At 40.0% G+C, this 27,637-nt stretch overlaps 1 protein-coding gene across 5 annotated transcripts; it reads left to right on the top strand.

Moving 5' to 3' along the window:
• Positions 1-635: 635 nt before the first annotated feature.
• PRP4K (pre-mRNA processing factor kinase PRP4K) lies at positions 636-27,637 on the top strand. 5 transcript variants are annotated; one of them, XR_011697662.1, is made up of 18 exons: positions 636-714; positions 4,199-5,392; positions 8,905-9,078; positions 9,849-10,004; positions 10,737-10,818; positions 12,272-12,482; positions 15,171-15,244; positions 16,644-16,734; positions 17,683-17,830; positions 19,546-19,683; positions 20,665-20,818; positions 21,718-21,832; positions 22,291-22,442; positions 22,922-23,008; positions 23,662-24,429; positions 24,942-24,987; positions 25,511-25,597; positions 26,417-27,637. XR_011697662.1 is itself a non-coding variant. In XM_071553324.1 (15 exons), the coding sequence occupies exons 1-15, from the start codon at positions 677-679 to the stop codon at positions 23,863-23,865; spliced, it is 3,018 nt and encodes a 1,005-aa protein (XP_071409425.1). In that variant the 5' UTR covers positions 636-676; the 3' UTR covers positions 23,866-25,193. The 5 variants fall into 5 exon arrangements, 1 of the variants encoding a protein (XP_071409425.1); XR_011697661.1 differs by having other exon boundaries at positions 23,662-24,987; positions 26,417-26,462; positions 27,458-27,637; XR_011697660.1 differs by having other exon boundaries at positions 23,662-24,987.

Raw genomic sequence — 27,637 nt, 5'->3', positions numbered from 1 at the left:
CTGTCCCGCTCCCATCCCTGCTCCCGCTGCCTGTCTCCGTCCCGCTCCCGCTCCCATCCCTGTCCCTATCACGCTCCCTGTCCATGTCCCGCTCCCCGACCCCGTCCCTGAACCGCTCCCGCTCCCATCCCTGTCCCTGTGCCATCCCGGCCTGTCGCTGTCCCTGTCCCGCTGCCATCCCAGTCCCTGTCCCTTACCCTGTCCCCATCCCGCTCCCTGTCCCTGTCCCCGTCCCCATCCCTGTCCTGTGCTGTCGCTGTCCCGCTCCCACTCCCTGTCTCTGTCCCTGTCGCTGTCTCGGTCCCCATCCCTGTCCCCGCTCCCTTTCTCTGTCCCTCTCCCTGTCCCGCTCCTTGTCCCTGTCCCGCTCCCTGTCCCTTTCCCTGTCCCTATCCCTGTCCCTGTCCCGCTCCTTGTCCTTGTCCCTGTCCCTGTCCGTCTCTGTCCCCATCCCTGTCCCCTCTCCCTGTCTCTCTCCCTCTCCCTGTCCCGCTCCTTGTCCCTGTCCCTGTCCGTCTCTGTCCCCATCCCAGTCCCGCTCCCGCGCCCGTTCCCGCTCCCTCAGCCCGGGCAGGGGGCGGGGCCTGCGCCGCTCTCGCGGCCCCGCGCGGGGTTCACTTCCGGCCCCCCCTCCCCTCCCGGCGGCGGCAGCAGCGAAGGAGTTCGGAAGTTCAAAATGGCCGCCGCGGCCGAGCCCGAGCAGCGACCGCCCGAGTAAGGGACGGGCGCGGGCCGCGGGAGAGGGCAGGGGAGCGGCTGGGGGGTGGGAAGGGGCCGGGTGGAAGCGGCGAGGAGGGAGGAGGAGGAGGGTGGTGCGGGAAGGCGGCCGCTCCGGGGCAGAGCGGGTGCTGTGGGAGCCGCCGGCCTCGCGGCGAGGCGGCCCCAGCGGGGCCGAGGGCGCTGCTTGGGCCGTGGGTGCGGGAAGGCCACTCGGGGAGCGTGTGGAGGCAAGGGGAGGGAAGGGAAAGGAAAAGAAGGGAAAGGAAGGGAAGAAAAGGAAAGGGAAAGGAAACGAAGGGAAGGGACGGAAAGGGAAAGGAAGGGAAGGCGGGCGCGGGAGTCCCGCGTGTCCCTTCCCGCCCCGTCCCGCCGGGTTCGCCGCCGACGTGGGACAGCGGAACGAGGCGGGGCTGCGCCTCCTCCGCGTGGCTGCGAGGCCGCTACCCGCCCGGGCACCCCGAGCCCGGATCCCCGGGATGCCCCACACCCATCCTGCCGCTCCATCGCCCCCCTCCCTGCACGGCCTGGCCCGGCCTGGCCCAGTCTGTCCCGGGACCCCGAGCCGCTGCCGCCCCGCCGCCCTCCTTCCCTTCCTCCCCCCGGGCCCCGCCGCTCTCGCCGTACGGAGAGTGCCTGTGCTGCTGGAAGCAGCCAGCGATTTGTTGCCGCCAGCCCCTCCTTCCAGCCCTCGAAATGACTGGCAACTCCCGGCTCCCGTGGGGAAGCGAAGAGCGCCTCGCTGGGAGTGCGTGTTCCTGGCGCCCCGCTCAGTGCCCTGGGGTTTGGGGTTGGTCCAGGAGCTCGATCTTCTGGAATTTTTGCCCAGAGTTAACATCCCCGTGATTACTCTATCGCTCCTCTTGATCACTAAATATTTTAGCTATATAAACTGCTTTATGTGTTTTGTTTCTGCCTTAAAAAGTTTTGATTTTATTGTTAATCGTGGGAGTAGAAAACGGATGAGGAAATAGGGCGGGTGTGCGTGTGAACCATGTAAAACACATGAGCACGTGAAGAAGGGTGGTTAGTATTGTATAGAGAAAGTTAACTGATAAAATAGAAGGTGATAGGAACCCTGTATGTAGGAAAATATGGGTGAAATCGCATTGCCAATCCTTATGAACTTGCTATCATTCTTCTTCTTGGATTCAAAAGTAGGGAAAAGTAGAGCTATAACAAGATCAAGTCACAATTTGTCTCTATTTAAAGCCATTAGTGCCCAAAGATGTAGATACCAAACTGCCTCATCACCCTCCAAAATCTTCTTCAAAGGTTTCTCATCCATGTCAATACATCTCTGAAGCATTTAAATCAATTCCATGTTTTGATGAAATTACTTGAAATAAACATTTTCCTGTACATGAAGAATATCTGAACTATTTCATGCATATTAATGACCTTAGTAGTAATTTTATTGTTGAGTTACAGAGAGAGCTGGCCATTGTTTGGGCAGTCTGTGATGGCCTGAGAAGCTGCTGGGATGATGTATCTCCTCTGGCTCCTCTGCTGCCAGTTTGCTTTTCCAGAATTTAGGATGAGGCTGTTACATAACTTTAAAATATATGCAATAACAAAATAACTTCCTTAAAGATTTGGTGTCACTTTTTGCTGTTAAGAGAAGGAAGACTCTGCTACAGCATCCTGTATCCAACCAAAAGAAATCCTGAAAGACTCACAGCTCCCTTAAAACTCTCCTTGTGACTTTTCTGTGCCCTTTAACCAACTTATGTCTCAGACATAATTGCTCAGGACTGTAAATCCAGGTGGGAGAAGTTCTGCATTTAATACTTTTTCCTTCTTTTTTTGTTACTGTTTTGTGCCAAACACAACATAAAGTTAAGTTGTTTTTAAGGCAGTTTTTCCTCTTTTGTTCTGATATTCTCTTATCATAATGGTGTGGAGAGGAAGCAATTAAGAAAAACACCTTTCTGTATACCTTGAGTCAGCAGAAATAGTGGTGAAGATGTAAAAGAAAAGGCAGGCAGCATTCTGACTGAAGTCTGTGAATATTGCATATTTTTAACTCAGACAGTCCCTTAGGAACTTTCTCATTTTGAGTGTTAATGGTTTTAGCAAATATTTTTAGTTTGTGTTGCAGAAAAGTGTATTATTTACTAGTACTGGAATGTGCATTAACACGAGCAGGGAAGAGTCAGTACCTGCACTGTTTGAAGAGCCTGTCCTTAATTAGGAAGGTCCTAACCTAATTAGTAGTGAAGTGCCTTCCTTTAGACCTGGCTTAGAGAATTCCTGACACACTTATTCTACCAGATCATTGATTATATTCTTCAGAAACAACTGGCACATGAAAACAGTAGAGTTCAGAAGATAATTTCTGCATTTCTGGGCATGTTTGCCCCCTGCTCCTGATTGTGATGTGCAGGGGATTTCTTTTCAATGGTGAGGCTTGGGATACAGAAGGGGCTTTGTGCAAGTTATTGGAGTGTTAATTCCAAAACTGTGGTTTCGGTGGGCGGAGTTTGTAGAAAGGTGAGCTCTGGCTCTGTGATATTTGGCAACAGATTTCAGAAGGAAATGTGCTTGTCACAGGCAGGAGCTTAATTGGTGTTCTGAAGGAGACCAGGAGGTACTTACTAAACAGTGTAAAAAATCCTATAATTAATCCCATTCCACTGTCTATGGAAGATAATATAATGGAATGTGTAACATTTTATAATCTTTGAAGTTACTATTTGAAGAAATTGTAGTTAATTCAAGCTATTCTTTCTAGCAGAATCACTGCATATGGGTTTTTTTTAATTACCTACCTTAGGCTTCTATTCAGGTGTTTCACTCAGTGCCATTTTACAGGTTTAAAGATTTCCACATTTTTCCAAAGCTGCTGGTCTGCTGTATAGTCTGAAATTATCCTTCCATAATTCATCCTGTGCCTTGTAGTGCATCAATAGTATAAATGCATGAGAAGAGTTCTGATCTTCTAAGAGGTGTGTACACTTAGAGAAAGAAGCTGCAGTTAAAGGAGTCGGTGAGCTCTGAGTGAGACTTTGCAAGAAGGTTTCATTAGGTGGGCAGCACCATCCCTTGAAATAAATTGTGATTTTTGGAGCACAACTGTTTTCTGCCACTCAAAAATAGTTCTGAAAGGCATAGCTTGGGTTGGGCATCAGAGTGGAACAACAGGTGAGATAGATAATGATAACCTGACAAGATGCATCAATATGCAGCACTGTTGTGTGTTATTAACAGATATGTCAGCACTGATTCCACCCACACAGCTTGTTTTGTCAGGGCATTTTTTGCATCTTCCTTCCCTCTTGTTCTGTTGTGCCCCAGTAACTGTCCACGAGGAAGTGTAACTGCTGTTACAGCTTAAAGTAGTTGTATGTTTGTAACTCTGCCAAAGGTAAGTGACTAAATGTTAGTTTAGTTTCTATAATAAAAAAGGCTGTCAATGTAACATGAGATGAAGGACTGGAGCAAGTTGATGGTATTGATCTTTTATTTTGTTTTTTTTCAGAGCTGAGGATGCTGAGGCGTCTGAGAAAAGTGTAAATGAAGAAAATGGGGAAGTATCGGAGGCAGAACAACCTCAGAACAAGCACAGCAGACACAAAAAAAAGAAACACAAACACCGAAGTAAACACAAGAAACATAAACATTCTTCAGAAGAAGATAAGGACAAAAAACATAAACACAGACACAAACATAAGAAACATAAATGGAAAGAGATGGCTGATGCCTCTGACAAGGAAGATGGGCCAGCTACTAAAAGAACTAAAATTGATTTTTTAGCTCCTCTGGAAGACTTGGAAAAACAAAGAGCATTATTGAAAGCTGAACTTGAAAATGAATTAATGGAAGGAAAAGTCCAGTCTGGGATGGGATTAATATTACAAGGTTATGAATCAGGATCTGAAGAAGAGGGGGAGATTAATGAAAAAGCACGAAATGGGACAAGACCGACAGCAAAGTCAAACACTAAGGGGAAATTAGAACCTGTGGACAATAAAACTAGTTCCAAGAAAGCAAGTAAGAGTGAATCAAAAGAAAGGACTAGGCACAGGTCTGACAAAAAGAAAAGCAAGGCAGGAGTTGATGGAGTTAAAGAGAAGACCACTAGAAGCAAGTCCAAAGAAAGGAGGAAATCCAAAAGCCCACATAAGAGAAGTAAGTCTCAAGATCAGACGAGGAAATCCAGGTCTCCAATGCTTAAGAGGAGATCTCAGGAGAAAAACAGAAAGTCTAAATCTCCAGAGGACAGAAATAAGGCTGATGATAAAAGTAAATCAAGAGATCGCAGGAAGTCTCCAGTTGTAAATGAAAACAAAAGCAGAGATCGTGGCAGAAAATCCAAATCTCCCACAGAACTAAGAAGCAAATCCAAAGATAGAAGATCACGGTCCAAAGATAGAAAACCGAGGAGATCAGAGACTGACAAAGAAAAAAAGCCAATTAAATCTCCTTCTAAAGATGCTTCTTCAGGGAAAGAAAACAGGTCCCCGAGGCGACCTGGGCGTAGCCCGAAAGGAAGGAGCTTATCTCCCAAACCCCGGGAAAAGTCCAGGAGAAGCAGATCCCCCCTCTTCAACGACCGTAGATCCAAACAGAGCAGGTCCCCCTCTCGAACCCGCTCTCCCGTCAGAAGAGTGAGGAGCAGATCAGCAGAAAGGAAGAGAAGAGAATCAGAAAGGAGGCGTCTTTCTTCTCCCAGGTAACTTAAAGATGTCATGGACCATTGCAAAAATGCATTAGAGAGTGAAATGTCTTCTAGATCAATATTTGTGTCCTTGTTTCATTCTGAAAATTGCTGTTAAAAATTGTGATCAGATTGTGCATTATAGCATGAGCTTACTCTGTATATGCTCAGCTTTTTTAAAAAATACTCCAAGCTGTCAGACATTCACATTGAACTTGTGGTTGTTAAAGTGCTAAGTTATTTATTGCTCACACCATTACTGGGAACATGTTTTGTAACTCAATGTTCTCCTTTCTAGCACTTGGTTAAATTCAGAATTTGGCTTCTGTTTTGTTTCTTTGTTAATAGTTGCTTTCAGAAATTTCTGTAGAGTGAGAGTCCTCTCCGCTGTTACATATCCCTGTTGGCTGAAAGTGGGTAGTTAACTCTTATTTCCCCCTGAAAACCCTAACAGAGAGTCAGCCTGCAGGAACGTAAGCAAATCTTTTATATCAAGATGTCCCTCTCACAGACTTTGTTTTTTTTTTAAAAATATTGTGTATTTTTCATTTGCTAAAGGGATGGTGGTGTTGCTTTGTTATTGGACTATTTTATATAATTAACATATTTGGCAGACATTTAAAGCATCCAATGGGATCCTGTCCTGGATCAAAAATAGCGTGGCCAGCAGGCCCAGGGCACTGACCCTTCCCCTGCACTCTGTGTTGGTGAGGCCACACCTTGAGTGTTGTGTTCAGTTCTGGGCCCCTCAGTTCAGGAAAGATATTGAGGAACTGGAGTGGGTCCAGAGAAGAGCAACAAGGCTGGAGAAGGGACTGGAGCACAAGTGCTGTGGGGAGAGGCTGAGGGAGCTGGGGGTGTTTAGCCTGGAGAAGGGAAGGCTCAGAGGTGACCTCAGCACTGTCTAGAACTCCTTGAAGGGAAGTTCTGGCCAGGTGGGGGTTGGTCTCTTCTCCCAGGCACTCAGCAATAGGACAAGGGGGCACGATGGGCTCAAGCTCTGCCAGGGGAAATTTAGGTTGGAGATCAGAAAAAAATTGTTTCCAGAGAGAGTCATCAGGCATTGGAATGGGCTGCCCAGAGAGGGGGTGGATTCCCCATCCCTGGAGGTTTTTAAACTGAGATTGGCCGTGGCACTGAGTGCCGTGATCTGGTAAAGGGACTGGAGTTGGACCAAGGGTTGGACTTGATGATCTCGGAGGTCTTTTCCAACTCAATCCATTCTATAATTCTGTGAAAGGTGAAGAATAGAAATGTATTTAATGTATTGGTTTAGTCTTGGCATTTTTTTTAAGACAAGCCTAAGAAAGCAGTCACCTTCAAATTGCTCTGAAAGCCAATAATCCCTGGATGGGAAGTTTCCAGGAAGAGAACAGTGTAAGTATGTGCATATTTGGAAGTTAATTCATTAGCTGTAAGTTCAAGAGGGAGAAAAGTTCAGCATTGCATAATGAGTAGTTTAAAACTTTCTGTCATGGGGTTTAGCTTCACCCAGTCTGAGAATTAAGAACAAAGAGGTATAAATTTAAAACTGGAATTAGAACTACAAAGATGGAGCTCAGTAAATAAGCACCAAAAAAATGTGTGTCTTTCAGCCTGAATCACTGAAGGTTACTCTGGTTTCAGGTCTGGGGTATCTCCAGATGCTTTGGAGAATGGCCCCAGAGGTGTTAATCAGGTCCACCAAGTATTGTAAATGCCAGCAGTTTCTCTGGTGCTTTCTGGAGAATCAGGAATGTATCAGCACAGCCACTGAGGTTTTTTGGCATAGCATTTGATTTTTCTTCTGTAATGTTTTGCATCTTTCATTTTCCATGGCAGTTTGCATTGCAGCCAGTTCGAATTGGTCGTCTAGACACTTATTTCAAGTGGTTCATGTGTCTAGAACTGTGCAGTCAAATCCTGTAGCTCCGTGGTGAGCAGCCTGTGAGTGGGGGACTGTTAGGAAATATTCTCTGTTGGAAGTGTTTTCAGATCAGCAGGAATGTTTCTTTGTGGGACATCTGAACTAATTCCAACTATGTTAGGGTTTTAACTACCTGTAATTACTCCAACTGCCAGAGAATTTCATGAGCTTTCATGAGCAGTTTTGTCAAAAAAATCCCAGTAATTTCATTTTTCAAGTTTGTTTCTGGTGTTCTAATCATGTAAGACATGTCTTAGATCTTTGACTGAAGTTACTCATTATATGATGTTACTATGAATTCTTAATCATCTTCTGCTTTTTATCTCATCCCTGTGATCCCTGGTTTATTTTTTGTAAGGTACTTTGACTGGGGTTTGGCAGTACAACCACTTCATTATCCAGGAAACCTGGAACTCAGTTCATCCTGTGACTTTTTGTAATATTGTTCACAAGAACATAATACAAATTAATTGGGATAAAGGTTTCAGCCTATTTCCAGCACTTGAGTACAGTAATTTCTAGTAGAAACTGCCAATACTCTGCATGTGCATAAATTTTCCTCCTGCCCCACTGTTTACTATTTTGCATCAGTTCTGTGTGTCTGATCATTGTATTTAGCCAAGGTAAAGGAAGCTGGTATAGAAGTCTCAAATCAAACAAAAACAATTACAGAATGAGTGTAATTAATCTTTCATCAAAACAAGGTATTTTGTTCAGGAATGAGATTTAACACCTGTGTTAAGTTGTTCAGTTTGATTAGAAAAAAATCAAACAGCAATGAGTGGGAAAAAATAAGTAGAGCAGCAACATTTTCTTTGAAGTAGTGTGGAACTATTTTCCAAGAACTTCTGGTGCAGCCTCATTAGAGTAGTTGTTAAATATTTTTAACTTACATTCTTTCCAATTTTTTTATTGATGTCTTGCAGTGTAACTGTTAAGCTTTTTAATTTTGTCCCATCAAGGATTTTTTTCTTGAATAATTGTGAATCTGTATAGACAAGAATGAACAAATTTTTAATAATATAGAGTATCAAGCATGAATTATCTTTTAATTTGAGAAGGTTTAGTTTACTTGTTAATTAAGAATTCTAGTTTTCATCTGCTGTATTGGAATGTGTGAAATGTTGCAGCCATGCAGTTCCAGTGCCAAAATTGAAATAAATTTAATGTGACTACTGGGAATCTGCATGATCCTGATTGTAAATTTCCATACAATGTTGTAAAAATGCTGAAATAATTTTCAATAATAAGGTTTGGGGGTTTATGTGCTGTTTAAATACTGTTTCTGATAAAGCTGAAAACAGGGCACTATTTATGTAAGATCTAAACACAAGCTTTGTTTCAAAACCTGTCTTAGGTTCATGGTAGTAATTAACAAGCTGCTTTCAGGCTTGTCCTGAGCTATTCCTGTGTGTGGGCACACAATTCCCAGTGTGGGGACAAACACATGGGAAGGGCAGCCAGCTTTGGGCTGTACTTACCCATCCCTCCCTCAGAATCCCATCTGGTGATCCCTCACCTGCAGTGAGACTTTCCAAGTGAGTTTTTTAGGGGAAACTGTGATATTTTTGTTTTCAGCTTGCTCCTCATTTTTACTACCACTCTCTTCCTCTGTTTTAAGAACTCGGACCAGAGATGATATTTTGTCTAGACGTGAGAGATCAAAGGATGTCAGCCCACCCAGCAGGTGGTCCCCGTCCAGAAGGAGGTCTCGGTCCCCCATCCGGAGGAGATCTCGGACCCCCCTGCGCCGGAGCCGATCCCCTCGGAGGCGGAGCAGATCTCCTCGGAGGAGGTAAGGACAGCCCTGTATTCTCCAGTGTCTTTTTGAAAGTGTTACTAGAAGAGTGGGGTGGTCCTGTGGTATAAAGGAGAGCACTCTGGACTCTGAATCCCAAGGACCTGAGTTGGAGTCTCAGTGGGGACCATCCCCTGGCAGTTCAAGCCTCCCTGCCATCCCATTCCGTCAGATCTGGGATGCTCAGCAGGTTCAGCCCCGGTTAGTACCGGGTGCTGTGACAGTCCTGAGGACTTCACTGTCACTGTCCAAGCTCGCTCGGCCGTGGCAGATGGACCTTGAGACTTAAATGGTGGGGCCAGCTCTGTACACGCTGTGCCTCACCTAAAAAATCCACTGCGCAGGCTGGAAGGGCACGTGGGGAGAGCCCTTCCCAAATCTTCGTTCGTGAAGTCTGGTAGAGATGGATGGGTGGGTGGGTGGGTGAATGGATGGATGGATGGATAGGTAGATGGATGGGTAGATAGATGCATAGATAGATGGAGATACATACACATAAATATATATATATATATAAATATATACATACACACACATACTAGAAGAGTAAGGATTGCTTTCTTACTTGTAAAAAGACTGCTTTTTTTTTTTTTGTCTATGTTTATGTGTCCTAGCACAGTTGAATTCATTTTGACCTCTGTGAATTAAGTTGTTTTATTACTTGGAGTCATTATGTACCTTTATGTTTTATGAATAGATTTGCCTTCTTGTCTTCAAAAAACCCAAACCAAAAACCCCAAGATCCAAATCCCTCTTGTTATCCACAGGGATAGAGGCCGGAGAAGCAGATCTCGCCTTCGAAGGAGGTCCAGGTCACGTGGTGGCCACAGACGTAGGAGCAGAAGCAAAGTTAAAGAAGACAAATTTAAAGGTAGTCTCTCTGAGGGTATGAAAGCTGAACAGGAGTCTTCATCAGACGAAAAGTAAGAATTAATTTCTAACTTGCACTGATTTTTTAAAAGCTACAATTCCACTGATACTGAGAATGAACTAACATTTATCTTCATGGTGTAGTTTTTGAATTCTCAGCTAAATCCTTAATCATGTTTTAGTACTTGTGGTCTTGTCAAATTACTGTTGGATGATCTGAAAAACTCTGGAATATGCAGAAAATATCAAGGCCTGTTGGCCAGTGGACAGACCTGAGGGGATGATGTATTGTTAGGTTTTTAAATTCAACTTGATCAGTATCTTGTGAAAACTTTTGGTCTGATTACTAGAGCTTACTGCTTGAGGGAAAACTGTAGTAGCTGAAAGGATTCATTGCTTTCTGCAAATTGTATTTATATTTGATAAATACCTACGTACTTAATTGCTCAAGACTGCGTTCTTAATGAAATTATTAAAGAAGAATGATGCTGCAGTGAAAATGAACAAGGTTTTTTTTTTTGTTTTCTTTTGAAAGGCTACTGTTAATTGTTTGCAATTAAAGATTAAATACAGAATGTCCCAGTGTGATACCAGAGATAAGTTGTCTCTGTAAGGAAATGTAAATATACACACTGGGATTTGGTACACCATAGATTTCTGAGTCAGTTCAACTACTGTTGTTCAGTATAGTCTGTGCTTTCTGTGCCAAAGAACTGTGTTTGGTAAAATTCAGTAGATAATCTCTTGTTTATGAGGTTATATAAAAAATAATCATGTTTTTATAGTCTTGAAGACTTTGATTTGGAAGAAGAGGATGAAGAAGCAGAGATAAGACAAAGGAGATTACAGCGGCAAGCAATTGTTCAGGTATAGTTACAGACACTAATTTTATTATTTTAGTGTAGAATGTTGGGATGAAGGAAGGCTCTTAGCCCATTGCTATCTTAAAATAGCAATTACTATTGCTGTATTTTTCCAGTTAATTCATTGTAAATGTTAGTCTCTGTTAAACTTTACACTTGTCTTGCAACAGCATTGCTTTTAAGACTGAAGTTGTTCTTCTCTGAGTAATTTTTTTGCTACAGTTGAACATCTCTGACAATCCTAGGTCATGTTAAAAGTATTCAGTTGTCTCCATCTGTATAGTTTCTTCTTAGCTATATCATTGATATAATAATGCCAGTATGGCATTAAGTTATATATCAGTTAACCTAACTGCTCAGTTCTTTTCTGGTAGAAGTTGTCCCTGTCAGTTTAACAGTTTCATTAAGCCACTGACGTGGGTTCCTCCCTTAGAGTAGATAATACATTTAGTTGCACAGGTGAGTTCCCATGAACTCTTTATTGCAGGTAAGAAGGGAGCAGCAATCACAGGTGTAACGTGTGATGGAGACCCTGACAGGGAGCTGTGGCCAAAGGGGTTGTAATTGTGCAGCACAAGGCAGGTGTCTCTTTCCAAAGGTGGAATTTGGCAATTAGAACATAGCAAGCAAAATGCTGGAGTGTATTTATTTAGTATTAGGTCCAAAGCCAGTGGTTTTAATGTACTGCTTATTTTAAGTAGCACTAAAAATACTGTTCTTGACTTGATTTATGCAAAGCCCATTGTGAAATCCTTCAGAACTATGACTGAGCAAAACCATGTCAAGTCTTATTAAAGACTGGCTATACCTGGTGTTGGTGCATGCAGGAAGCAAATTCCAGAGCTTCATTCCCTAAATGGAAAACCTCTGCTTGTATTACTGAATAGTTTAACTTTGATAACCGAGTAGCATTTATTCAACTTGATTTTTAACTTTTGAGATAAAAGTGAGATTTTTATAATTACTACTTAAGGCTAAAAAAAATTGTAAAGATGTTGTTTGAACTATCAAAAACCTGAATCTCAAGAATACTTTTCTGTATCATAACACTAATAAAAATGGGAGAGATTCTAGAATGTAAGATATAAAATCATTTTTCTACAGAGACTCTTTCAACATTTGAGTGCCGGAATGGCTTAGTAATAAATCTGTTGCTGCTGACAGTTTGTTCTGCATAACCAAATAGTTAATCTTCAATAATTGCTTTTTACAGAGATATAAAGACCTAAAATATACACATTAATTTTCCAGTCTTACAGTCTGGGCTGTGGTGCATTGTGAAAGAATGAATTTTCAGGATCTGTATCCCATTCTGCAGATAATCTTGTCTTTAGAGATGCAGGTGATTATGAAACCAAAGATTAAGGTTGAGCACAAACCATTGAAAGGGTGGGTATGAAAATGTTTAAAATGTGATAAGCTGTGATGGTGAGATTCAAAATGAAATTTCTTTCTAGAAATACAAAGGCCAGACAGAAGACAGTAATATATCTGTCCCATCTGAGCCGAGCAGTCCTCAGAGCAGCACACGGAGCCGCTCCAACTCCCCTGACGACATCCTGGAAAGAGTCGCTGCGGATGTGAAGGAATACGAGCGGGAAAACGTGGACACGTTTGAGGCGTCAGTAAAAGCCAAGCACAACCTCATGACAGTTGAACAGAACAACGGTAAGATTCTGAAATCTGCCTAATGCAGTTTATTAAAGCTCAGGCATGTGCTTGGTTTCCTTAGATGCTTCCAGTCTTAGAAGTAGGTTGACATTTTGGATGGAATCTGCGGATATTTTCACAAATATTATGGTACTAACAATATAAGATTAAAATACATCTTCCTCATTAGGAAGGATAATATAAGTGGAACATGTTCTCTATATTTCTAACAATTTTTTGCTGCGCATTTGGAAGAGCAAATACCAACATTTGTCTTTATAGTTAAGAATCACCCTTTGAAATTTCTCTTTGTTTTCTTGGAAGCATAATGTAGCCCTAGTCTTTTTTTTTTGGTGTGGGCTGGAAATTATGCTCCTTTTCTCCCTTTTTTTGGTCAAAGCCACTGTGTCAGAAAAATGTAGGTGGGTCTCTAGTCATGTAGAATTATTAATGCTTTTGAGGGTCATTGCTAGTAAGTCCATTTTAGCAGCACAACTAATTGCTGAAATGGCTCTTTCCTTCTCTTCCTCCCTGCACATTAGTCTATTGTACAGCAATATTGAAATCAAATAGATCTTGATACACAACTTGCCTTGTGCCAGCAGCAGCAAAGGGAATGTGGAGCATCTCCCAGTGCACTGCATAGTATTGACAATCTGCTACATTTTTTGTCTTTTGGAAGTGGATTACTGAACATCTTCCAAGTAGTCAAAGGTGTGTCTAATTGCTGTGTGGTCATACATGAGCTAGTTTAAATTATCAGAGTCTCTTCATATTTTAATTGCAACAGCCCTATTTAACAAGGGCTGTGGAACCTGTCCAGCCCCTCAGGCGGATGGAGTTGGACAGTTGTGTTTTATTTCATGTTGTGAGCCACATGATCCTTGGGGACTGAATACACTGTCTTCTAGTGGATTCTTCTCTTCAGAGTAACACAACTGTGTCTCTCTGAGACTGGGGTAACTGCTCTGTAGTTTGTCCTGGTGTTCTTGAGCACTGTGTTTTCAGATTGTTTTCCTCCAACATCGATGAAAAGAACTGTCCTGTGCACTTTATTTGCATACCACAAGTTTAGACTTAGTCTTCTTATGTGTAACATGCAATACATTTTTCCTTTTTTGTCAAAGCATGTCCTGCTCTCTAATTTTGTGTACTAAAGAGTATGAAAATACAACTGCATGGACATTTTTCACATAGGCACATAGAATCATAGAATTGATTGGGTTGGAAAAGACCTCTGAGATCATCAAGTCCAACCCTTGGGCCAACTCCAGTCCTTTTATCAGATCATGCCACTCAGTGCCACGGCCAATCTCACTTTAAAAACTTCCAGGCATGGGGAATCCACCCCCTCTCCAGGCAGCCCATTCCAATGCCTGATTACTCTCTCTGGAAAGAATTTTTTTCTGATCTCCAACTTAAATTTGCCCTGGCAGAGCTTGAGCCTGTGCCCCCTTGTCCTATTGCTGAGTGCCTGGGAGGAGAGACCAACACCCACCTGGCTAGAACTTCCCTTCAGGAAAAGGGTTTTTAAAACACATGAGTTACACTCAAGTCTGGGAGTTTTTCTGGGAGGATTCTGGGTTGGACGTGGCTGTAACAATAACTGAAATCAGTGAAATTTTTCTTTGCAGGAGATATTTTTTTTTCTATCTTGACCTCATACAAGGCCAGAATAGTAAGTTGCTAAGAAACTAGTTAATAGCTCATTGTAGCCCAGTGCAAGTGCGAGTAACTGGAAGTAAAAAGAAAATTTGAGGAAGTTCAAGACAATGAGGTAACCTGTCTCCCCACAAGTGTAAGGTGACATTAGCAGCATGGATGATTTTTTTGGTGCTGTCAGATTTCAGTCTGGTTATTTTGTGTGGAAGTGGTTGGCTGTGTGCATCAGGAGACCCTGAAGCCTCTGAGCTGAACTGTTCATTTTTCTGCATTGATTAATTCCCTGCAGGCAGGGCCTGTGATTTACTGTGCTCATGAAGGGGCTGCTGCCATAATGTGTGTTATGAAACACTTTGAAGTTTGCTTGCTGGTGCTAACATATGCTTAATTTATATTTCTTTGCTTTTATCTTGTCAACCAAGTAAATGTCTTTGGGATTTAAAGATTATTAAAAGGTGAGAAAGGGATAATCTTGCCTACATTAAAATTGTTTCTCTTAACAGGATAGTAAACATTGTATTTGACAAAAAGCCACACACCAGGTTCTTTTTGGCAGGGTAGGAGAAAATATTTTCCAAACAAACAACCTCTAGGCTTTACAGCTTTGGTTTTCAGTAAAATACCATGGGATTAGCAGAAAGGCCTGAACTTGTATGTTGAAAACATAACTGTGCTTTTTTATGTATATTCACGGTCATTTAATGCTTCTTTTTTTACATAAATATAATCATTATTTGTAGGGATCATGTACATATATAATTTTTTTTCTTTCTGCTGTGTGAATTACTTGAAAGGTATTATACATACATTTTTTCATGAAGATAAAAATCTTTTGAGTGCTTTGAAGAACTAAACTAGTCTGAGTTTTATATTGTAGAATGTGAAATATGTGAAATGGTATTTGCTAGAAACATTGGAGGTACCTGTTTGCCAACATACTGATCTTAGACTATGTTGTAAAGATACCAAGTGCCAAATTATACTGGCAACAAAGTTATGATTTGAGATCTTTTTCATGCTGAGTAATCTAAATTTCATTTTAAGGTTCATCTCAGAAGAAGCTGCTAGCTCCTGATATGTTCACAGAATCAGATGACATGTTCGCTGCATACTTTGATGTAGGTAATTCTTGGAGATGAAATGTATGAACTTTTCTGCCTGTTTTGTTGGTCATTGTCACTTGAGGATTGTGAGAACTTTGATCTGTAAAACCATGTGCTGTTAAGTGGATTGTATGTGCTGAATCTTTATCAGCCAAGGCAGACAAAGTGGTTCTTAATTAGTATTTCAGTGAAATAAAACCTGCTGAAATTAGTGTGAGTTTTACCAGAGAAAGCAATTGGGGAATTCACTTGCTGTTTGGGTTGGACCTATAATGGCATATGGTAAAAACATGAACCTGTTTATAAGTTAAGCTTTGTTTTAATGTCACCATGTTGCAATGTTCTGTTTTCAGAGGTTCATGTATGGTTAATTAAAAAATGCATAAAAGATTTTAATTGGATACTTATGCTATGTTGGAGCAGTCTGGTTGTTTGTTAGGTGAGGTTTTCTTGGATGAAGAGATCCATTTCCTGGTTTTACTTTTGCACTATTCCATTGGCTTTTCTCTGAATGTGCTGAAGTGATCTGGAAATGTTGGCAGTCCAGTGACTGGTTTTGAGACTTTATGTGCCATTCTCTGTAAATCCTCTTGCATTGTTGCTGATGCACAACACTAAGAAATAAGTCAAGACAAGATCTTTCTTCTTAATTTAGAAATCCTCCAGTTAGTTTTGGTTTCTGGCAGATACAATCTTTTAATTAAAACAAATGTCCTCATGACAAAAGGCTGCCATGGTGTCACTGTGGTAACACTGGTATCCCTTTGGCCTGGAAAAGGTAACTGCTTGAAGGATAGTCCCTGTGTGAGGGTGCATTTTTAAAAATTCAAATGTTACAAGTGAGGATTTATATGTCTTGTAAATAAGTAGTTCCCTCTTCCAAAAACTGTTACTCAATTGAAAATATTCTTTGCTACTCATAGTTTTGAATTTGTGATAAAACATTGCTGAGTCTGTTAGGAGGTGTCAACAGCAATTGTAGTAATGTTATGGTTGTATGTAAAATAGTATGAAACAAGTGCCATTGAGTGAACAGAAACTCAAGGCTTTAAGCATTTTCCTTGCAAATTGCTAAATTTTTTTTCCTATAATCATACTGTGAATAAGAAGTCTTACTTAGATGGTACAAAATGCACATTCTAACATGATCAGTATAAAATCCTCATGGGTATTAATTGAAAATTTGCCCGTTTATGTTTAGTAATAATTCTACTGGTTGATCTCAGCCTCTTTCCTTGCATCAGTCTTTAGACACTGGGTAAATAGTTCTCTGTTGTTTCATTCTCCTGTAAGATAAGCATGTTTGTATTGTGGAGAGGAACAGTGTCAGTGGGGGAAAAGGGCTTTGGTAAGTAAACATGGAGGAAAAACGCAGAGCACACAAGCAAAGCTGTTCCTTTCCTTTTTCTTTCAGAGTGCTCGTCTAAGGGCTGCTGGGTTTGGAAAAGACTTCAAGGAAAACCCCAATCTCAGGGATAACTGGACTGATGCCGAAGGCTATTACCGTGAGTTATTTTTGTTGATCAGCAAGGACAGATGGAATGAGGATGGACAGATAGAATGGACAAAATCTTCATGTAAAAGTACTGAAATGTTATTTTAATGTGGCTGTATCACAGAGCATTCTCCAGGGTGAAATGTAATGGGTGAAATGAGTGTGCAGGTTTTAACCTCAGTTATGAAAGGACTCCAGACTTACACAATCACCATTTGTACCTGTCTTGGGTTGAGCTGGCAAAATGCCAACTGCCCAACACAGAATGTTAGAGCTGAGAAAAGGGAGAAAGGAAAAGAACTGGAAACAGATTTAAACTTTAACTATACATATATATACAGAAAAGAGAAAATTAAAAGCGAACTCCAATATAATACACACTTACACAAGTTAAAATAACAAGAAATAACTTCCCACTCCCCAGTGAACACAAATCCCACTACTTTAACTACAAATCATTCCAGAGAACTCAATTCCCCAGAGACAGACTTAAGCAGAGAGAAGGATTAAGGACAGACATATTACTTCCCTAAGATAACATGATGGTGAGCTGGTGCTCTGGGCCTGGGCCTCCCGTCCCTCCTGTCTTGCTGGGACAGCACAGTGTGTCCTCCTGGGACCACAGTTTGAAGCAACTGACCAGGCCACTCCCACACTGGCTCTTACCCTTTGAGATGATACTGGAATATGGTATGAAATACTCTTGGCTAGAAGAAGGCTCAAGTCAGCCAACAGTCCCAGGCCTACCCTGAAATCTAAAGCTTAAATTTAGGCCTACTAAGCCAAACCGATAACACTCCACCCACTTTCTACAAAGCTTGGTGATTGTACACCACAGAATTAAAGGATTTTGCCATTTATCCCGTTTTTTTGTAATTCTAGAGAATGGCTTATTTTTCATGAAAAGTTCCATCACATACATCACTCCTAACGTGCCATTGCTTGGTGTTATCCTCAGGTGTTAACATCGGTGAAGTTCTGGATAAGCGTTACAACGTGTACGGGTACACCGGGCAGGGCGTGTTCAGCAACGTGGTGCGCGCCAGGGACATGGCCAGGGCCAACCAGGAGGTTGCTGTTAAAATCATCAGGAACAATGAACTTATGTAAGTAATGGCTTGGGCTGGTAATAACAAAGCATATGTAGCAGGTGGAAGCTTTTCATGATGTGATTTGCATCTCCCTTTGTTTCAAGTGAAGTAGCAGATCACAGCTGTGATTCCTGCCACACCTTGAGTGTTGTGTTCAGTTCTGGGCCCCTCAGTTCAGGAAAGAGATTGAGGGGCTGGAGTGGGGCCAGAGAAGAGCAACAAGGCTGGTGAAGGGACTGGAGCACAAGTGCTGTGGAGAGAGGCTGAGGGAGCTGGAGGTGTTTAGCCTGGAGAAGAGGAGGCTCAGAGGTGACCTCAGCACTGTCTAGAACTACCTGAAGGGAAGTTCTGGCCAGGTGGGGGTTGGTCTCTTCTCGCAGGCACTCAGCAATAGGACAAGGGGGCACGGGCTCAAGCTCTGCCAGGGGAAATTGAAGTTGGAGATCAGAAAAAAATTGTTTCCAGAGAGAGTCATCAGACATTGGAATGGCCTGCCCAGACAGGTGGTGCATTCCCCATGCCTGGAGGTTTTTAAACTGTGATTGGCCGTGGCACTGAGTGCCATGATCTGGTAAAGGGACTGGAGTTGGCCCAAGGGTTGGACTTGATGATCTCGGAGGTCTTTTCCAACCCAATCGATTCTGTGATTCTGCTGATATGAGACAGATAATGGCAAGCGTTGAGTGCTGTTATCCACACTTCTTTACAGCTATCAGGGGAAGAAGGGTACTGGCATTTTCATCAGGCACTGTCTCATTTGCAAAACTGCAGAGAACGCTGATAGCAAGAAACAGTTACAATTAATTATGAGACCTGCCCAGACCAAACTTTTTGAGATGGGAGGCATGGACTGTTAAAAACTTCTTTTTTTTGATGAACCAAATCATACTTGGCAGATCCCAATCAATCATCTGCAACTTACAAAAAGACCTTCATACATTAATTGTTTTTGTATACTCTCTATGTGTTTGCATGTATCTAACATACATGAAAAGGTATGACACTCTCACTGTTGAAATAAAAAAAAAGAGGTCTTTCAGATCAAGTGAACATTAACAAGTGAGATCTATTAAACTATATTATTTGAGGACTTGTCTACCATATTAGTTTTCAGTATCTGCTGCAGTATTTTATCAGCTATTTATTGTGTCCTCTTCTGTTGAAGCCAACTTAAATGAAAATCTTTTCCATGCATTTTACCTTGGGAAGTTTTGAGTTTTCTTATTGTGTGTATAACTGGATTGTTTTTAGTTATGCAGATAAGTGTCTAGAAAAGTTTTAAAAAGAAAAGGGGGTGATAAGCTATTTTAGTTTGGTATCTTTATAGGTAACAAGCTTGGGTGTGTAATTGACTCTTTAGTCAACTCACCTTAAATCTTTTAATAATGTGGTTAAGTACTTTTTTTTTAAAAGTAAACTTCTCAAATGAGTGCTATTTGAAGTTTAAGTGTTATATTACAGGACGAAATCCAGTTTTAGCTTTACATACAACTGGGTGTGAGGAGGAAAGGGTAAGTAGGTTACAAAGGTCCAGTGAAGATCAAAGAATTAAATAAACTTACTGACAGCAAACCACTGTTGTGATTTTGGGTTTTTTAAGACAAAGTACATTAAGTAATGACAAGACACTTCTCGTTCCTGGGTAATTATAACAACATAAATGAATGTCTAGATTTAAAAATATATTATTTATCTGATGTTGGTTTATAATCACATTTCTCTGTTTTCAGGCAAAAAACAGGCCTAAAAGAACTGGAATTTTTGAAGAAGCTCAATGATGCTGATCCTGATGACAAGTTTCATTGTCTACGGTTGTTCAGGCATTTCTACCACAAACAGCATCTCTGTCTGGTATTTGAGCCACTCAGGTAAGATGACAAATGTTTGGGCTTCTCTGTAAAAGGTAAACTGCTACTGAGTGTTCTTCACCTTTCTGGGTTTGGCTGTTGTTTTAACAGCTTGTACTATTGCCAAGATTCAAGAATGCAAGGAATTTTGGAACAAACACAAAAACTATCTGGAGGCCCAAATCCACGGGCTACTGAACTATTTCTGATTTCCTTAAGGCATTGCTGTGAACATATAAACAGTCCAAGGAATAAAATTGCTACAGTGGATTCTTTGCATGTTCACTTTCTGTTTAATTACCCTAAGCTCTTTTGACAGGTCAGTTGTAGGCACTGTTTTATGGTAGATTCAGATGCATTAATTGTCTGAGTCCCTGTTCCTGCTTAGAGACATCAGCTGTTCTTATCCTGAGTTTTTTTTGCCATTTTTAATTTTTGCCATATTTGGGGTGAAGAAAGTTATATGCTGAAACAATTCAAATTTTAGGAAATTACGATGGTATTTCCATTAATAAGCCATATGACAAATTATTTTTTGTGCTTCGCTATCTCTTTAAAACACACTTGTATTATGTATATATAATTATGGTTTTGTCCTGGAATTACAGTCTATTTATCTGCTGTTTAAGTCATCCAGAAAATCTCAACTTTTTATCTTTTGCTTGCCTTTTTTTTATTTCTGAAGAATATGAGTACAGAGGCTTCACAGTTGTTAAGAAAATGCTTTTCATGTGCAAAAAATTTCTCTCTAATTAAAATAGATTAAAAATGTGCTCTGAACCAAGCAAATTCAGTGTAGTAAGTAAGGACTTACCCAGTATAGGATGGATGAGTGACCAGCCTTTCTTTCCTTGCTGTACTATGTTAAGTTGAATGCTGCTTTTTCTCAAAAAGTATTTAAAGCTAACTGGTTTGTTCAAGTTTTTCTTACAATTTAGAAGACTCACTTTGTTTTTATTTCTTAAGATCCTTTCTATTCTTCCTTTCCCTTTCCCTTAACAGTATGAATTTGCGAGAGGTGTTGAAGAAGTACGGGAAGGATGTCGGGCTCCACATTAAAGCTGTGCGTTCCTACAGCCAGCAGCTGTTCCTGGCTTTGAAACTCCTCAAAAGATGCAACATCCTCCATGCAGATATTAAACCAGACAATATTTTGGTAAGTAAGAAATAATTGAAACTTATTTTGTACTGTCTATAGTGTAAAATGATGTATTTGAAATTAATATTGTTCCATTAGTTTAGGTCAAGTCAAAATTTACTGGAAATATTAAGGGTTTACACTTTGATATAAAATGATATCAGATATAAATAGTAAGCAGGAAATATAATAAAACATCTAAATAAAATTTTTCTCAAATGAACACAAATCCACTTGTATCTTTACAGAAAGCAGATTTTCCCAAGTAAGGCAGTGTCTTTTCTTAGGAGAACTATCTGGAATTTTTCCATCAATAGTTGAAAAATGTTCTTGGTATCTGCAAAATGGAAGTAGGTTATTTGAGCCAGGATGAAGATTTTGTTTATGTGAGTGAGTTAATGAGGAAAGGTCCTTAGAGCCTCTTTCTCCTGGGGCGTGAGAGCTACGTCAGAGAAATCCAACAGGTTTCCTTTGGTTTTCTTGGAGGTCAAGAAAAACTTGACAAAATCAGATTTTAATTTTTCTAAAGTGTTCTCTTATTATCATCACAGCAGTAAATTTACTATGTAAGCATGGGATATGTGAATAATATTCCCCTTTATGAGTGGTACTCTGGATAGTAGAGATACAAGTCTAAACTGATAAAATTTCAGTATCTGGAATGAAATTGGGTCCACCAAGGATGTTTTGGTATGGGGAAAAAAGTACATGAAACTGACTTTGTTTTGTATTTTGTAGGATCTGAGAGGCATTAACTGTCAGTTTCAGTTTGAGAAAGTTTTACAATTTTATTACAATACAGAGAGGAAGGAACTTCCAGCTTAAGGCTGAATGTTGTTCTTGTCTCTGACTTTGGCAGTGCTGTTGTCGATTCTGTCCACAGATAGTGCCAATGGATATTTATGTTTGATTTGCAGGTGAACGAGTCTAAAACAATACTAAAACTTTGTGATTTTGGATCAGCTTCACATGTGGCAGATAATGACATCACACCTTACCTAGTTAGTAGATTTTACCGAGCTCCAGAAATCAGTAAGTACATTTTGGATTCTCTGTATGCATCACATAGCAGATGAGAATTTGACATGAATTTGCTCTCTGGTCTTAGCAAAACATGACTCTGGAAATGTGATGGCAGTCAAAAATTCAGACTTTGAAAGCACTTGTGTGTCTTCATGAAATGTTAGTGGTGAGCTCAGTGAGGACAGGGAGGAGTCATTCTGGTGGGGTTACAGTTACATTTTAATTTATAGGTGTTCTGACATCTTGAGGTTTTTGCTGACTTAATGCTGATTAGTTTGGTGTTAAGTGAGAACCTCCCTTTCTAAAATAGGGATACTTTAAAATTTTGCACCCTTCTTTTATGGTAACTATTTCTAAGACAACAGCACCAATCTAGTTTACAAATGACAATTTTTTCATCTGTCTGCTTTTGTAATATTATATCAAAGGCTGCCTTTATGGAATTAACTGTTCTTGCTCTATTTCAGTTATAGGAAAAATGTATGACTATGGTATAGATATGTGGTCTGTAGGCTGCACATTGTATGAGCTTTATACAGGAAAAATACTGTTTCCTGGCAAAACCAATAATCACATGTTGAAACTTGCCATGGATCTCAAAGGAAAGATGCCAAACAAGGTAAGAAAAATAAGTATATTATTTTAATTAATATCTGAAACTGCTATAATGAGCTGTAGAACATGCATTCTTTTTTCTCTTGGAATTCAGTTTCTTATGTTATGCCTCTTCTCGTAACAGTAAGTAAATAAATACCAGATGTTGCTCTGACTGTGTAATTGATATTGATTTAAAAATCTTATGAAGTGAAAGTATATACAGCTTCTTTTTCATAGACTAAGTATAAAGTGAAAGCAGAAACCTTCTAAGCAGTGACCTGAAAAAAAAGACGTAAGTCAATGGAAGATACTGTGTCCTTTTTCAGTTGGTTTGAACTGTACATTTTTATTCAATCTAGATATTTCTTCCTGTCCTTTTGATATATTTTTCATTAGTATTAAATTATTCATGTTGCAATGTTAGCTGAATTGATGCTAATTGTGAAGTGTGTAAAACACAGAGAACTTGCCTGAAACTCTTGTCTCTTCCTCGTTTTCCAGATGATTCGAAAAGGTGTGTTCAAAGATCAGCACTTTGATCAAAATCTCAACTTTATGTATATAGAAGTAGATAAAGTGACGGAAAGGGTAAGTCTTACTCAATGTGTCGACTAACCAACTACTTTTTTCCAAGCTTTCTTACACTATTATGGTCTTTCAAACATGCCTTGACATCTTAATGACAATAAGACTTTATTCACTATTAGGATGTCCTTTTGCAGCAGTATGGACAGATTATATAGTTATAAAATGGCAAAAGAGATTTTTTTTTTGTATTGTGTAGGAACACAGTTAAAAGAAGTCTAAGTTTAATCTGGTAGATACACATGGTTTATTCTTCACTTAAATTACTAGTGAAAGAAATTCTGCCTTTGTTTTATAGAAGGATGTCCAGCTTCACTGTGATGTGCTTGTGTTGTATGAGATCACTGTTAATTTGGGTATCATTTTAGCAGATTATACTAAGAGGAATCACAGAACTAGTGGTCAGTACAGGGACTTGCCATGGGGTGTTGGGCTCATGTGTGCACTGCTGTGGGTGGCCCAGCACACACCCTGACCGTGTTCTTTCCACTCTTTCTCTGCCCACATGAGGATTTGTGAGGCCATGTGGTGTCTTTGTGTTGCTGTTCAGATACGAGACAACCCTGCAGAAAAGCTGCTGCTGCAGCTCTGAAAGGGAGGGATGAGGGGTTTGTGCCTTAATTCTGCTCTACAAGATTGCCGTTTCTGTGTTTTAGGAGAAAGTTACTGTTATGAGCACCATTAATCCAACCAAGGACCTATTAGCGGACTTGATTGGGTGCCAACGACTCCCTGAGGACCAGCGTAAAAAAGTGCACCAGCTAAAGGACTTGTTGGACCAGATTCTAATGCTGGACCCAGCTAAAAGGATTAGCATCAACCAGGCTCTGCAGCACGCCTTCATCCAGGAAAAAATTTAAGCCAGATGAAGAAGTTCAAAGGGTTTGAGTAATTAAGATACAAAGACTGAAGAAATTTCACAGCAGTTATTAATGTATATAAACATAACTATTTCCCCTGCAAAGTTGAGGAAGAAATACATTTGAATTAACATCAAGGCTGATATTTCTTTTAGAAATGTTAGAGTAATTCTGTTTTGTGTCTTATGTGAAAATTTTCACTGTAGAACTGTTTTAATTGCCAAGACTGCACAAAAGTACAATGCTAATGTATATGGTTGCAGTTCGTATATATTATAAAAAGAAAAAAGCATCTGTTATAAAAAAAAAAAAGAAAGAAAAAAAAGAGAGCAGTAATACTGGGTGGTTGATTTGTTTTTAGCAGACTTGGCTTCATTTTTGTCTTTACAAAATGGCCAGCATAAATGCTGTTTATATTCACGTTTTCCTAGGTGTGTGTGTGCAGGCCACAGCAGCATGCCCTTGGTGTAGTCAGTGCCGAAGGGGGTCTGTTCCTTCGTGAGCCTGCCCGCAGGGATGGTCTCCTTTTAAAGCAGGTTGTGTACAACTTTCAGTACACTGAAGGTAAGCTAACCCATCAACATCACCGGTGTTTAAGCTGTTATTTTACTGGAACAACTGACAAATGAGAGACAATAGCGTTGTGGCAGAATTCCCTGCATGTTTGATAAGTGATCTTGTTTTATTTTCTGGCATTGCAACCGTGGCATAGTTACAACTTCTGTTCTGTTCATCACATTTAAAACGTGGAGAGAGCGCACTTGATGGATAGAGCGCCTTCAGTGTACTGTTTCTTATTACTTTAATTTTTTAATCAACTTGCTATAGACTTTGTATACATTTTGTTAAATACAGTTCACTATGACATAGAACCAATACTTACAGAAGAGTTTTCATTTAGTAATTACATATGTTGGGATCTCATTCGAAAGACCTTATATCTAAAGGATAGATAGACAACATAATGAAATTTTTAACTATTTGTATGTCATTTTGAAAGTGTACTGCTTTATGCTAAAAGTGTTTCATTTGTTCATTGTTTTCATTATTTGTGATCATGTTGTCTTTCAATACAGGCATAAACCTTCCACTCTTGAACAAAGCAGCTGCTTTTTAAAAGCGGTAATTGCTTCTTTACCTTTTATTTCTTTTGTAAATGAAGCTTTTCTTTAAGAAATGTGACTTTAAAGTGTTGTCTCTTGCATAAAACAGTTGACACTTACTTATTGTAAAGTGAAGATTGTTCTGCTGCATGTAAAGTGGACCATGCAGATTTCTGTATGTTTTCAGTATGCATCATTAGATAATAAAGTCTTTTGTGAACAAGGCATTTGTAGCCATTTTTAAAAGAATCTGTCTTCAGTGATGGTAAATCAGGTAATTCGTAAGACCCACCCCTGCATTTCCTATTAATCATTTAATTAAAGGGATCATTAAATGTTATGATCTTTGGGAGAGCTATAGGCTATATTAATTGGATATATAATTATCACTGCTTAAACAAAAGCAAAGCAAAAAACCCTACAGATACTGTCTGTCTGCTTTCATTGTAATGAAATTATTCCTGTAGGACATGGGATTAAATTCAGGCTTTAACTAATGTTTGTGCTGTTTTTCTCACTTTTCCTTTTGATGGTGCTGAAAGAGAAAAAAGGAAAGCGAGTCACAGGCCACTCAACGCCTACTCCATGGGTCTGATTTGCTGAGACACCAACTTCAGCTTCCTAACAAGGTTATTTCTGACAGCATGTGTAGATAAACATTTAGCAACGAGTTAAAAAAGCTTGAGACAATTGAGTTGGTTGTACAGGGTGAGGAAAACAGAATCAGCCTTTTCAGGTCCATACTGCAGTTTGAATGTTCTCTTTGACAATGTTAAGGAGTTCCTCTTTTCATTTTTTATTAATATAGTCTGACAAGCTGTGAAAACCCCACTGGTTTCACGCACTTTATAACAGTTTGAACTAAGAAGGACTTTTGTATCCATCTAGGTACATAATGGCAACAATCCTGCACTCTTGGTGCACTCAGGAATGGAAAAATGCCACAGAGCAGGTCATTCTGCTGGTGGGGAATCCCCCACCGAGGAGATGTAGTGAACTAACCACGAAAACAAACAGGAGATGGGTGGTTTTGTTTGCCTATTTGGAACCTTCAGCCTGTCTCTTCTCAATTTATATTGTAAAATTCCCAATAAAAACAATCTCTCCTTATTTCCACATATTAAGGTATCTTTTTCATACAGGAAATTTAAAAAGCTTTCACATTTAGTGAAACACCAGTTGCTTGGTAGTTTATAAATACAGAAAGTATAACTTGCACTTTTACAGCATAGGCAGCACTTCTGAGGGCACTTCTGCACAGATTAGTGATAGCTTGTTCTTTCTGTTGCTTTGTACTTTATCCTTAAAATAGGAATATAGAACAGTGAAATGAGTTGGTGGTACAGAAACAAAGCAGTAGAAAAGATGCCCCTTAATGCCTACAGAACTGTTATAAGCTATTCTGGAGAAGCATAAAGTTGCTCGTTTACTTGTTCTTTGTGTTGTAGGTGCAGCTCAAAAGAAGATGATGGCTACCAGAAGACATGAACAAAGGTTTCTGTCCTATAAAAGATATGAAAAACACTCTTCATCTTGTTCTGTCTTAATCTTTTAGTTTCCAGCATTTCAATTTAGAATTGATTAACTCTGCTGCAGTACTGATAATTCCTGGAATGTACTTGCTGTATTGAAATTTGTTACAGATTGTTTCATTTCTAATTGAAGAGGGTTTTTTTTTTAATTGTGATTAAATGTAGGTAAATAAGCATTACCCTTTAAATGTGGTTTTCTTAAAATGATAGAATGATCAGTACAAAATCTGTGATATTTAGGAATAAAATTGGCCAATATACTTGGTTAAAATGTGTGCTAACAAGTGAATATTTAAGCAGATTATGTGGGTTTTTGTTTATTTTAGTAGGTTCATTATTCATTTTAGTTCTGTCAAACTTAATTGTTGATACAGAGAGTAGCTGGCAGAGGTTATTCAAAACAAGTGGATTTCAGTCCCCTATCCAAGTGATACTTATTGTCAGCAACAATAGAAAATCTTTAGCTCTGGCTTAAAAACCTCTGGAATTGAGGACTTTGGCACTGTTAAGGGATGCTGTGCCAGCAGCCTGAGGTCTCTGAGAGGAGCAGAGGCAGTTCAGTCAGCTGGATTTCTGTGGTTGTGGTGCAAGCAGGACAGCTGTGCACCAGTGAACTGTTTCTCAGCTGCTCAGAGGAGGATAATTTACCTTTCCCTCCTGTACACAAAGACCTAATTCGTATCTCACCAGAGGTCCTACATAGAGAAAGTTGGGCTAAATCCACTATGCTGATTTCTGTTTCCTTCTCCCTCCTGGTGACAAGGAGCTTCACCTTTAACATACTCAGTTTGCCAAGCATTCAGAAAAGCAAAATTCCAGCCCTGTGGAGTTAGAATGTGTTTTATTACCTTGGTGTATACTGCTGTTGTTTAAGAATTAATTACCATTTAAGAGTTTTTAATAGAAGATAATGATTCCTTTAAAACATTTTTAATAATACTTTATCTCCATACATAGGGTAAGTGGCATTAAACCTCTGAAGAACCTTTATGTGTATATTGATCCATACACAGAAGGCAGACCAGTCTGTGATACTGCTGGAGATAGAGGGATCTTCTACAGAATGTGTAAAGTTGTAATGTGGGTGGAGCATGTTGGGAAGTGGCAATTGCTTGAAATTAATAAATTATGCTTAAA

This window comes from Pithys albifrons, chromosome 4 (assembly GCF_047495875.1).
Source record: "Pithys albifrons albifrons isolate INPA30051 chromosome 4, PitAlb_v1, whole genome shotgun sequence".
In the NCBI taxonomy this organism is placed as follows: domain Eukaryota; kingdom Metazoa; phylum Chordata; class Aves; order Passeriformes; family Thamnophilidae; genus Pithys; species Pithys albifrons.
The sequence above is the reverse complement of the archived record's forward strand: the minus strand, read 5'-3'. Positions and strand labels throughout refer to the sequence as shown.

Bases quoted from the DNA above. Each gene is read 5' to 3' on its own strand.
- PRP4K (XM_071553324.1), top strand. From the start codon at position 677: ATGGCCGCCGCGGCCGAGCCCGAGCAGCGACCGCCCGA. The intron at 15,245-16,643 runs GTAGGTAATTCT...TTTTTCTTTCAG, and splicing joins TGTTCGCTGCATACTTTGAT to AGTGCTCGTCTAAGGGCTGC. The intron at 20,819-21,717 runs GTAAGTAAGAAA...TTTGATTTGCAG, and splicing joins TTAAACCAGACAATATTTTG to GTGAACGAGTCTAAAACAAT.